General features: G+C 40.1%; 1 protein-coding gene across 1 annotated transcript in view; it reads right to left on the bottom strand.

Annotated features, from left to right (window-relative positions):
* ankzf1 (ankyrin repeat and zinc finger peptidyl tRNA hydrolase 1) overlaps positions 1-7,313 on the bottom strand; it is a 65,160-nt gene extending 57,847 nt beyond the window's left edge. Inside the window, exon 1 of the mRNA XM_028807599.2 lies at positions 7,149-7,313. Within this exon, the coding sequence (XP_028663432.1) occupies positions 7,149-7,221 (73 nt within the window). The 5' untranslated portion in view covers positions 7,222-7,313. The remainder of the gene's footprint in view (positions 1-7,148) is intronic.
* Positions 7,314-13,653: the final 6,340 nt, after the last annotated feature.

The raw sequence follows: 13,653 nt of genomic DNA, 5'->3' as shown, positions 1-13,653 counted from the left end.
TGCATACTAACAGGGGTGCCTGGCACTGCCTGGGAGGTGAAAAAGTACAGGAGAAAATTTCACTTGGATGAAAACTTCTGTCATCAAACAAAATTTTCATTGACTATATCCACCATGGGAACATTTATGGATACCTATGCCAAGTCCCACAAACGCCTTGTGAGATTTTTGTATAAATGTAATGAATTATTATTATTATTATTTTTGAACTCTTTTGAGACCATTGATGCGTCTAAGGAGGGCTGCTTGTCTATCGCTGAGGCAACTGAAGGTTCACAGCACCCCGCAGGTTCGCAGCACCACAGAGGCAATGGCAAGCTCATGTCTGTCACTCGATGGGTGATGCGGGAACCCTATAACTTGGCCACTGACCTGGCTCCGGCCCTACCTATTTGCTGTGTCTGTGTGCAGTAGAGTGGTACCTCCCACTGCAATAAATAACCTTGCTGTTCCTGTTCCAAGTTGAATAAAATTGATTTTCCTGAAATCCTTAGACTCAGCCTCATCCTTTGGGTGCAAGGAAGCAACTCACGTGTCACATGATACCAGGAGTGGAGTCTTGCACCAATGGAACCCCAAGAGGCACATAACAACCGTTACTGGTGGAGCAAGATGAGGCTCCTGCAGGCTCTCCTATCTTTGCATGCCACAGGGATGTTGTTGGTGAAGAGGACTCCTTTGGATGACTTGAAGTGTTTCCTATTCTGCTTCGAGCGCAAAACAACACTTGCACGTTGGGATAGGGGAGGCTGGACAGCTATTTTGGCCCCGTTTTTAACCAGAGAGGCCCTACAGGTCATGCAAAACCTCCCTCCCAAAAGGCTTGATTATTAGGATTTCCTGAAGCAGCAGATCCTCCTCTGCATGGTTATGAGTCCAGTAGCCAAGGGGCGCCAGTTTCGTTTGTGGCACATTGACATGGACCGACCTATATGAGCACAGATTCAGGACTCAGTGGTTCTTATTCAAAGCTGGTTCTGCGGGGACACCATTGAGCGCATTGTGGAGAAGCTTGCTATTGACGCAGTCCTGTCAGGGATAGTCAAGGACCTTTCTGATGAGATGCTTCGGAACAAAGTCCACTCGCTGTTAGACTGGACTTGCAGACTGGAGGGCACCCAAGCAACCTGGAAGCAGAGGGGCTATCAGGGCTCAGTCCCAATTTCGATCCAACCACTGTAGGAACTCCATAGTGGGACTGATTGCAGAGTGCTTTTGCTGTGATCAACCGGTAGGTCTGAAGAGGAATGGACTTTTCCCACGAGTCTTAGCTACCTTTAGAGCGCCTCCCTCTGTAGTAGATAGAGAGGGGCTCGCCACAGACAATGTTAATCAAAGAACAGAGTTGGAAATTAAATCTGAATTGTCCAATGAGGTGGGAGACAAATCCTCAAATGAGGACCCCTGACAGATGGCGGACTTTACCCCCGCCCGTGACTAGCACTGACAACTTTCCCAGACCAGACACCCGTTACGGACCCTAACGAAGTAGCAGCGGGGGGTGAGCATGATGTTGGGTTGGGCACAGAGGAAGCACAGACTGCCACTCAGAGAGAGTTTGCCCGTCTGCAAAGAACCAACAGCAGCTTCGATTTTGCATTAAAATAAGCCCACATTGCAAATGACTCTTATTATCTGGAAAGGGAGGACCTGAACTTTAAAACATCACACATTTTGATTAAGGATGGTTTCTTATATTGGGTGATTTCTGATTGCATGGGGGTTGGGTGGATCGAGCAGTAGGTGATGCCAAGCAGACATTGGGAGATGGTATTACAAATTGCTCATGACCACGTTTTGGGGGGTCATCTCGCTGAGGAGAAAACAAGGGAATGACCCGACCTCATGGGATACTGTGCTGCCTTTTCCTCTGTTTGCTGTTCGAGAGTCTCCCAAAGCATCCGGGTTAAGTCAGTTCAAACTGCTGTTCGGCCGGCGACTACGCAGGGTGTTAGACATTTTCAGGAGGAATGTACTGGGGTTTGCAAGGAACAACACTGGGCAGATTTGTCGATCAAGTTGTTTCACTCCAGGAACAGATCTCAAAATTGTCCTCTATTGCCGTGGAACACATGCAGCACGAACAGGAGGCGCAAAAACTTATTTTTGATAAGAAAAACAAGCTCTGCAAGATTTAAGAAAGGGAATCGAGTACTGGTATTGATTCCTCCGGACCCACATACATTTCAGGCGAAATTGCTAAGCCTAGCAGTAGTAGAAGAGCGCATTAGTCCAGTGAATTTTAAAGTCAGAACTCTCTGTCAGTGGAAGCCCATGCAGTTTTTGTATTTTAATCTGTTAAAAAGAGTGTCATGGCCTGCATGAGGCCCTGGTCACATCAGCAGCATTCGCTCAAACTGAAGTTGCTATTGGCAATGATTTAATGGATGCCCAGAAAGCAGAGTTGCTGACACTAATTAGAAAGACTCTGATGTATTTTTGGCCTTGCTTGGCCGGACAGAAATTGCAGAACACAAGATTTTTAACTGCACCCAGTGATACACGTGGAAGTGAAACAAATACTGAAATTGGGGGTTATCCGCAAAAGAAAAAATGAGTGGTGGAACCCAATTTTTCTGGTCTCAAAACCAGATGGATCAGTCTGGTTATGTATAGATTTCTGGCACTTGAACAAGATTTCCAAGTTTGATGCGTACCTAATGCCACATACCGCCTGGTATATCTCAACCCTGGATCTCACGAAAGGGTACTGACAAATGCCCCTGGAGAAATCCAGTTGCAAGAAAACCGCATTCGCTACCCCTGATGGGTTTTTCGAGTTCACCAGGCTCCCTTTCGGTCTCCATGGGGCCTCATTGACTTTTCAACAGATGATGGACCAGATCCTGTGTTCCCATTGCGTGTAAGCGGGAACGTATCTCGACAATGTGACCATTTTCAGTAACAATTGGAGATTTCACCTTGACTGCCTGCAGGCGGTGTTTGACAGTTTGAACACTTTGGAAACCCATTATCTGGGGTATTCTATGGGGTAGGGTCTGCTCAAGCCTTAGATGGGGGAGGTGCTTGCATATCCATGTCCCGAAACACAGAGGCAGGTTTGTGTCTTCTTCGGGCTCGCGGGGCACTACAGGCGGTTCATTTCCAATTCTGCACATTGGGCCGCACACTCTACTGACTTGAAAAAGGGCAGATAGAACCTAGTATGTCACTGACCTGGCCCTGGCCTGGCCCATTTGCTGTGTCGGTGTGTAGTTGAGAGTGGTAGCTCCCACTATAATAAATAACCTTGCTGTTCCTGTTTCAAGTTGAATAAAGTTGATTTTTCTAAAATCCTTAGACTCAGCCTCATTTTGGGTGCGAGGCAGCGACTCATGCATCACAGCCTCCTGGGGGGACATCCATAATAAAGCACAGGTGCAGTCAGATTTTGGAATAAAACATATTGACTTCCCCTGGACAAATGAGGAAATCTGTGCAACAGTGTAGGGTTATACACTGAACAAACAAGCACACATTTTGCTTTATATATTACAATTGTAAAAAACTATCTTTTTTTTATATTGTCTGAAGTCATCTGGCCATTCTGCTTTGGAATGTTTTTTCAACCCATGTTTTGGACATAAAGCCGCAACAGCACTACTACAGAGTTTTAATGATTTATGAAACTGCATTGGTAAACTAACCTTCTGCTTGTAAGTACAAAAGAGAGAGCACAAATATGAGGCATACTTTTCATTGAACTATATTTTGACTCACTTAGCTTTAACTTTTAATCTCTAATTGTACACCTCTCTTAGACCAAACTTGATGATATTACATTATTACATGACTTGTCTTGTTAGCTAAGGAATTCGCTTTAATATCAAGGATTCATGTCTAAAGAACTGCGAGGAAGTCATTTATTCTATTGAAAAAGCTCAGTACCATTTGAACATGCTTCTCTGTCATCCATGATGGCACTTTCTAGAAAATGGTTATTTCAATAGTATTTTACCCAAGTATGCATTTGGGTTGTTTTGAATATACAAATGGATAATTGACATTTGAACAAAGTGACAAGATCAACTTGAGATTTTTTATGGACAGTTTGATAATTAACCATAGTAAAAAATAGTAAAATGTAATAATTTGAAAGTAAATTATGTTTCATGTTGTGTTAGAGTTATTCATTGCGTAATACGATTTTGTTCTGTTTGTCTTTGAAATTAACACGCAAATACATTTTAAACTTACACTTTTACTGTAAAACTTCAGTAAAAACAATTTGTTGAATTAAATTTCCATCAATATTGCATTGAATTTTGATTCTGTGTTTGGACTTTCATCATGACAATGCAATATATAACTGCCTGTGATTGAACTTCGTTTCTTGCTCTCTATTTAACAAAATTACTTTTTCGAATGTTTGGCTCTGAGATTTGTTAATTGTCTTTGCAAAACCTATTCTAACAGGAAACTGTTAACGTTTTAATTTGAATGGCATATCAAGATCTCCTTTGTTGTCTAATGTTATCTGCGGAAGATGTACTTCTTTACCTTTCTTGGATACATCCTTCTTTCTATAGTAATTTGTGCAGTGGAAGATTGGACAGTGTTAACGGTTGTAGATATTCTTCAGGATATTGCAAGTTGATGTTTTCATCTTCTACACGATCACCACCAACTATTTCAACATAGTCTATTGATACGGATTTAACCAATCTGACGTGTAACGGATCATCATTTTTAGCGTTTATTCATTTGACTTCATCATTTCTTGGTGCTAGGATTGCCCGTGTAGTCATTTTTTCTGTTGACAACCCTTCATAATGAAATTCTGCAATAAGATTTGGACATAATATGTCTTCTTTAATTGGGAACTTAAAGTGAGGAAAATATTAAAATTTAGAAGAGCTGAGAGTGCAGGAATTGTGTCTGTCAAAAGCATTCACACGAATGAGAGGTGAGAGTACCATGTTAGTGGTTGAATATGGTTGAGAGGAGGGCGTGACTTGAAACAAATCTCATGGCCAAAGACTTGTCTCGCGGGACTTGAAAAAATCTCTTTAGAAAAGTCTTGTGTCATCCCAGGACTTTTTTATATAATAGAGAGAACTTTTCAAGAACATGCCCCAGTCCTACTCTTCTAAAAGGAGCAAGAAACACATCAACAAATTCCACCTCCTTTGTAAACTCACTTGAAGGTGACACAAAGGCCTGAAGACACGGATTCTCAACTGAAGGATACATTTATTTATCAGTGCACATTAAGCTATGTAAATGTAATTAGATCCTTTAAAATTTTTCAAACAAAAGATAGATTACAAATGATACTGAAACATCTTGATCCAGGCTGCACAATAATGCAAAAACTCACATATCCAAAATAAACATTAAATGACTAAATTAGCTTTTGTAAGAAAAGGACTCTAAAGCTAAAGCAGGCTATTACTACCTAATAGGACATCCATCCATCTTCCTATTTAGGATGATGAGGGAATCAGTACAGAATATTAAAAGAAAGCTGGGTGCAAGGCAGGAAGAATTCCAGTCCATGACCAAAGCACACTCCATCCTACCAAATAAAGCATGCACATTACTAATGAGAATCAGTCTCAGATTCAGCCATTCAATGAAATGCAGATCTTTTTTTTCAATTGACAAGTCACAACACGTGCTACGTTTCCTTTTATTGTGACAGATCTTTTATTTTTTTCCAACTGTCTGGCAGTCACAAAACATGCTACACTGCCTTTTATTTTATTGTGCCTTCAGGACACAGATGTAGGTCTTAACATTCTCAAAAGTATTTAATCCAATAATATCAGAGGTCACAGGGGCTCAAGCTTAAATTTTTTCCCCATACATTTATTCATGCTGCACAGAATCAGTTAATCAAGTAAATTCATTTTTCCTCATTTAATGATTAGTAATTATATACAATAACTTTAGAAATATGTGTGAATGAGTGTAAATCAAACAGCTGTGAAAAATTAAAACTGACCTTATTAAATAGTTTGACGATGTATAGTAATTAGTTTAATAATAACCATGTTTGAATAATTTAAAAAATATTTTATATCTCAAGCCCTATGTGTGCTTTCAGTGCCTTACCTCTGTATCCTTGTGTGCCATGACAAACACAGACTTTAGAGTTTTATTATACTGTAGGTTTTCTCAATCACTGGTAAAATAACTTTAAAAAATTTAAAGTAGGCATTTTAATTGTAAGATTTAACTTGAATGCATACTTGGACCAATAACATTCATCTTTTGACGATTTGTTATCAATTTTACATTAATTGAGTTGTGTGCTTTGACAAGTGCAATACAGTTTTACACAAGTAAATCTCACTATTCAATTATATGTCCTCTGATATGACAGTACAAAAGAAAAAAAGGCTAAATATAATTTAACCTTATTATGGTTCCAAACATGTATTTTTCTATGTGCTGTCCAGGAGACTAGATTAGAACCCCTACACTGTCGCCAAATCTAGGGATTTTGTACATTTTCTCCATGTCAGCTTTGGTTTTTCACAAGCATTTGACACTTCCACTAAGTGAGGCTTACTCCAAAAAGCTAACGCGTGTGAGGCGCAGAAAAGCAGTACAATGGAGTAGCGCCTTGACCCTGGCTTGGTTCCTGCCTTACACTTAAAGCGTCTAGGACTCCTTACCGCCCCCCTCTTAACTGGAAAAAGAAACATGGATTTAAAAAAATGTTCACTGCTTACTGTGGCAAACAACATATCAACATATATATTTGTGAGTTAATCTGCACCAGTTAAACTGTACTTCCTTTTCAAAAAATTATTTAACATGAGTGTAAAATGTAAATGTTATTTATTTAAACCGATATCCCTTACAGCATAAGCGTGAGCATTAGTCGCGTGTTAAGTTTTGCTGTTAACATGTCTTCCGGCAGTTCTTCACTATTCCATTTAAAGCACCCGGTCGTGAGCTTCAGAATACATGACTTAGCTTTTGTTGTAATATCTGTAATCGAGTTCAACCTCATCGTTATTATCAACAACGCAGCCAATATAAATAGAAGCCGGCACATTAAGGGTCACAGAAAGAACACCAGCCGATCCCTTTTAAAACGGGTTACAGGAAATAAAATACGTAAAAGCTGTGAATGAAGAACTTCAAGGATCCGTTTTTCGAAACGAGGCAAGTACTTGCACAAAGTAGTGCCTTACCTTTACTGGCTGCTATTTTTTTTTTACACTGCCGATTAACACATTTCAACGTTTTGTCTCCCCCGAAAGACATGACACTTAAAATACGCTGACGTTACTGTTTACTACAAACCTTTAACTTAATGAACCAGCGGAAAGACGTAAGGTACGAGTGCCGGCAAAGGACAAACATAACCTGAGTTTCATAATCTCGCATTTTTACTCTCGATGCTGCGTTTCGTACTGCTTGGGGAGTATTGTCCTTGTTTTAGCTGCTTGTTTGTTGTTGTCTTACATGCTTATTTTTAAAGAATATGAGTTTGTGCATGGTGATTTTATCAGCGATTGATTTTATTGGTAGCAGCACCCTGAAAGAGGAACTTCGGGTGTCTTTGTGGCTGTGTGCATAAATTAGCGTAAAGAGTCATTTCACAAAAGAAAATTTGTGCAGGTTAAAAGCTGATCTTTAGAAATGGATTATTCTTGTACTTCTCAGATATGCATTTCAGCTAACTATCCTTTGTTGTGAATTTTGATTTCAGGACTTTGAGGGCTGAAAAAGTAGTACTAGGGTGTTGTACCATGTTAGCCATTATGAATGTAGAGAAAAGCCAAGCAAAATGACACCTTTTATTGGCTAACTAAAAAGATTACAATATGCAAGCTTTCGAGGCAACTCAGGCCCCATCTTCAGGCAAGATGTCAAATAAATTTTTCAGAGTGCTCAAGAGACTGACCAAGATCCAGCCAGGCCTTTAATGACTCTTGGGCACAGCCATCAGCAGTGTGTCTGTCTGTGGAGAGAGTGTTGAGAGGTTTACTCACCTTGGCAGTGACATTCATGTCTCTGGTGATTCTTCCTATGAAGTCAGTAGACAGATTGGGATAGCATGGGGGATCATGAGGTCACTGGAAAGGGGTGTGTGACGCTCCTGATATCTATGTAAAAGGACAAAGGTCCAAGTCTTTAGAGTCCTGGTGCTTCCTGTCTTGCTATATGGTTGTGAGACATGAATGCTATCCCGTGACCTGAGACAAAGACTGGACTCCTTTGGTACTGTGTCTCTTTGGAGAATTCTCATTGTTGTGGAATTAGTCTAACTGATTATCCTTTGGAATTGATGATTAGAATGTATTAGTATTGGAATAAGCTGCTTGTATAGAAAATTTAAATTTATCAATGCATTCTCAATCAAGTTAAAGCAAAATGTGTTGTATTAGCTAGCTTTAGGTCATGCTAGAGTTAAATATGAAAAGCTTATGCCTATTTATTCCAAATAGCTAGAAAACTGCCTGTGCTTATCAGCTCAAGGCCACTTGCTTTCACAGTGAGCGGCCAGGCTTCTGCCTGTCTGCCTGCTCAGACAGTTACATGAATTAATGACAAGCCAAGGATGGTGTGTTCTATTAGAAAACTAAGCGTTATTGTCTTAGGAATGCAGCTGGTTAAAACTTTAGCCTTGAGGGATGCTTGTGCAACAAGCAGCTATTCATTTAAGTGTCCCAGTATCTTATGTGTGGGTCCTCCTGATTATATATAAATATACAGTTTATACAGTCCAAAGAAATTCTAAATTGGCCCTGATGTGTGTAAGTGTGTGTGTGTCTATAATCCCATGAATCTGGTGCCCTATCCAGGGATTGTTCCTGCCTTGCATCCGATGCTTGTTGGGATAGACTCCCGCTTCCCCATGACCCTGCTCTGGATAGGAGGGTTTAGAATGTAGATGGACATATTTTTTATATATCAGTTGTAGTGGGAAGACAAGGATAAACTGACATTCTTGCCAGCATTGATGATGTTGTCTTAGCCATGCCAGGAGGCCATTGTAATGGATGGACATCTTGAGTAGACAAGCATCACAACTAGGAAGGTTGGTTTACCCATTCCAGGTCAGGAGTCCAGGATAATAGAAAGACTGAGGGAGACAGCCTTGTACAAATATATGTACTTGGAGGCAGCATTCCTCAAATGATATCACCATTTGGACACCCACTGGACTGTTTGACGTGCAGCACTTGTTGGTGTCCTTCAGAGCCACTGCAGTGAGCTACAGTACTACGAAGAGGCTTCCCTATTATCTTAGAGATCAGTTTTCCTCTCCTCAGTCTCTGTGAACTGGTCATAAGGCAGTGGCAGTGTTTTCCTAACCACAGCACAGAGAAGAGACTGTTGTTAGGGCAGCTGGTATAACTAATAATTCTCTTTGCCCTGGTCCATCATTGCTTGGTATATACTGTATGCCCTGGATGTTAGGGAGCACATTCCTTGTGATACGTTCAACTGTCTGCACCACTTTCTGTAGAATCTTTTGGTTCTGCCATATGTTGTTTTCAAAACAGGGAGCCTAAAAACCCTGAGGTGATAAAGATGTGCCTTGTTCACCAAGGTGTCAATGCGCTTGGATCAGGTCGGGTCCTCTGTGATGTGGACACTGAGGTACCTGAGACTATGCACAATCTCCACCTGAGTGCAGTTAATTCTGAGGGTGTAGTAGTGCATCTACAAAGTCCAAATCAACTTGTTTGTCTTGCTGACTTTCAGGAGAAAACTTGTCCTGACACTAGTGTGACTTGCAGTTCACTTCATCCAAGTAAACCTGCTCATTGTTGTTAGAGATCAGAGTTACCACAGTTGTGTTGTCAGCAAACTTGACAATGATTTTAGAATCATGTGCAGTCATGCAGTCACATATAAAGGAAGTATAGAAGAAGACTCAGAACACAGCCCTGTTGAGACCCTGTGTTGAGGATGAGGGATGATGATGTATGGTCTCCCACTCAAACCAACTGAGGTCTGCCTGTTAAGAAGTTACAAAGCCACCTGCACAGTGAAGTGTTCAGACACAAGTCCCTGAGCTCTGTGATGCATTTAGAGGGGTTTACTGTGTCAAATGCTGAATTATAGTCTGTAAACCGCATTCACACATAATTCCAGAACCTGTTGTCTAGGTATTGTATGTAGGATCAAGGTGATGGCATGATGTACTGAAGCTAATATGCAAACTGTAATGTATCTAGGTCTTTGGGCATTGAAGAGGATATGTAATGTTTGACAAGCCTCTTGAAACACTTTTAGCTTTAGTCCAATTCCACCTATAGCAGTAAACAATGGACACTAACAAAAGCAGCAGAAAAGCTAATCAATGCCATTGAAATGAAAGTTTATAGATTAACACTAAACATCTCATATAAACAACATGTGACAAATGTGAAGGTCTGGAAAAGAATGAACTTGCAAGCAGGCACATGTCTACTGGTTCACACTAGGCAGAAGAAACGGACACACTATGATCATGTGTCTCAGATACAGGAGATGGTTTTACACACAGTATCACAGTGTAGCTAGCAAAATTATGCCTGCCAGCCCCTGTCACTAGCACGGCGAATACCTGGTTTACGCTCTCTCTCTCTCTCTCTCTCTCTCCCTCTTTCTCTTGCATTCGCTGTTCCTCAGTAAGGCTGTACTAATTATGAAGTATTCTGCTCTTCTGGTCCAGTGCAGTTGCCCTTTTGGAGTAAAGGCGTTGCTTCAACCTCTGCAGTGGAAATACCGTATCAGCTACAGGTTATGGCTATGGGCAGCCAATGTTGGCCAAAATAAACTGCAGCTTTGTGAGAAGAGAGCAGTTAGGGTGTGATTGATGTTTTCAAGGAAGGAAGAGACGTCTTATCATTGAATTCTTGGATGGACATAAGTCCATCCTTCTGGCTGATCATTGGTGATCTGCCCCTCAAGATCATCAGTTTTTGAGTTATGGGCCTTTGTTCAGAACTTGGATGCCCAGCTTCTTCCTCAGAGAGACATCCCTGTCATGTTATAAGGTTTAGAATTGATCATCTTATCTGATAAGATGCAAAGCTCCATTCTGGTCGAGGGGCTCCACAATACAGATAGAGACGTTGTAGCTGGCAATAAGAGTGTCTACCCCTGATTTAAGCCAGTATTTGCATTCTAGCCATTGCAACAGAATAGATAATGTCTGTTTGTCCTACAAAGGCAGTGGTCAAATATGTTAAAGTAATCCATAATTCAGTTTATCTTGTCTGCACATTATTTTTAGTAGGAAGAATCAAATAGATAAGATGGTTATCCTAACAATACAAAATATTTTATTTGCCAGCTCACATCAGATTGGAATATATTAAAGCCTATGTTCTGTGAAACAAATCAATGAATATAAACTGGCAGTTTATTGTATTCTTTCTCAGGTCTGAAACACCCAACAGAAGAATTGTAAGCAGGTGATTGCAAAATCATTTTAGTTGTAGTAAACAGATTCTCAAAGGTAGACAGTTATTTTTCACTAAAAAGGTTTACCTTCTACTGTTATTCTAGAATGCATTTTATATGGTTACACTAGAGTGACAGTCAGTTCTGACTATGCTACTATGTAAAAGAAAATTGCTGGATGTAAATGTAAATATTTTCCAGACAACTATTATTGCAGTAGTCAATTGGGGAAGAAGCAGCAGGAGCAGAAAATCCAGCTAAATGTGAGGAAGACAAAAGAGCTGCTAACTTATTTCAAGAAGAAAGTTGAACTAGTACAACCATTTGGTCTCAATGGAAGACAAGCTGATAGAGAGAATAGCTTTAAGTACCTTGGAACCATATTTGACAATACTTTGAACTTCAACGAAAATGCACAATACACCTACAAAAAATGACAACAGTGCAGATATTTATGAAGAAGGCTGTGAAAAATGAGCAATTCAACTACCATCTTTTGGAACTATTATACATGTTATATTGAGAGTTTTCCATTCCTGACATTGTTTGAAGGATAGTCTGTGATTAATAATAATCCATTCTGGAAAATAACCCAATTGGGGTCTGCTCTCTGTGGACATTCGCAATCATGGCTTCAAGAATTGTATAACAAAACGTAAAAAGGAAAAGCAGATAGAATTGTAAAGGACCAGACACACTGCTTAAATAATTTTATCTTCTGGGAGAATATACTTTTAAAACTTTTAAATAGGCCAAATTCAAATTTGTTGAAATAAACAACCATTCTAGATTGTGTATTTAAATGTCTTTAATTTGTATTTTGTTGAATGCCTTGCAAGCAGTATGTTCTTGTATGTTTCTGATTGGATCAAAGCAAATTTCCATTCATAGGCAATAAAGGTAAACTACCTAACTAAGCTATTAGAGGAGGAACTTGGATGCCTACAGCAACAACAGTCTGCCCCTTACAGTAACTCTGATTAGAAGAGCTGCAGGTTCCCCACCTAGAATGTTATTTGGATGATACTGGTAACTGGTCTTGTAATGCATTCTAATATCTGACCTTCATCCAATTAGCTTCTTTTCCAATAAACACAATTTGTTTTGCATTATATCTCATGAGTATACCGTCTAAATGGGGTGTCAGTTCTGTACACCAGTAATCATCTATTCTGCATTGCCCCCTGCTCGCTTCGCTTGCCAACCCGTTCCCCCTCCGCCAGCACTACACTCTGTTGTGAAGAGGGGGCTGAATGCACCCCAAGGAGACACGGTCGCTCCTCCGAAATCCCTCTTAAACGGTGATACAATCAAAAACAAATACAATTTTTTTTTTAAACCTCCTCTTTGCTCGATCAGCTGCTGCGTGAGCTGCATCTTGTGCGGCACTTCGAACGTTTAAAAAGCCTGTACAGCAGCTGTCCGTTTGTCTCACTGCCTTGTCTCTCTTCTCCCCCAGACATCCTTAAACACTATTCAATCTCTTTTCACTGTTCCGTTATTTCACCGAGTAATATTTTCCGTTTGTTTGCGCTAATGCGATCTTTACTATCATTTTTTTGAGACTTTTGAATTTTCCAACTTCCATCATCTCTAATCTGCTCTGCATGTGTATTATGCCAATGTTTTTGAATTCTTTATGACATTCTACTTTGTCTTTTTTCGGCCCCGGGCGTGGTTAAATCTCTTCTGATTATTACTTTCCTTATTTTCAGAATTTGCACATAGATTATTTTTGTTCTTTTTTGCTTTCTTTTTTGCATTCTTTACTCTCCAACGCTTTTGGGTTTCTTTTCGACGCACTGCTGTTTCTTCTTCGCTTAGTAGTTGACGTGTCATCTAGAACATATAAAATTCTTAAGAGCTGAGAGCACAGGAAGTGTGTCTGCCAAAAGCATTCCAACAACTGAGAGGTTAGATGACCATGGTCTTGTTTGAAAATGGTTTTAAGTAGGGCGTGACTTGCAAAAGTCACCATCTTGTGGGACTTGCTTCCAAAGGTTGTAAGTATGATGTGACTTGACCGTCTCGCTGGACGTGAAAGTGTCTCGCTGTCTCTCTTCTCTATGTCTCTTTAAAAAATCATGCCTCATCGCAGGAAAAAAGTCTCGTCTCGTCCCAAGATTTTGTTTTATAATAGAGAGATTTCTTTCTGTATTTGATGTCTCTGAAATAAAATCAATAGCTACTAATAGATTAACTACTTGATAGTGCACAAAATCAATAGAGATTGTATTGTAAATTTCACAACCATAGCAACGGACCTGGTTTGGAGTAAGACAGTATTGATTT

The sequence above is a fragment of the Erpetoichthys calabaricus genome, chromosome 8, assembly GCF_900747795.2.
Source record: "Erpetoichthys calabaricus chromosome 8, fErpCal1.3, whole genome shotgun sequence".
In the NCBI taxonomy this organism is placed as follows: Eukaryota; Metazoa; Chordata; class Cladistia; order Polypteriformes; family Polypteridae; genus Erpetoichthys; species Erpetoichthys calabaricus.
The sequence above is the reverse complement of the archived record's forward strand: the minus strand, read 5'-3'. Positions and strand labels throughout refer to the sequence as shown.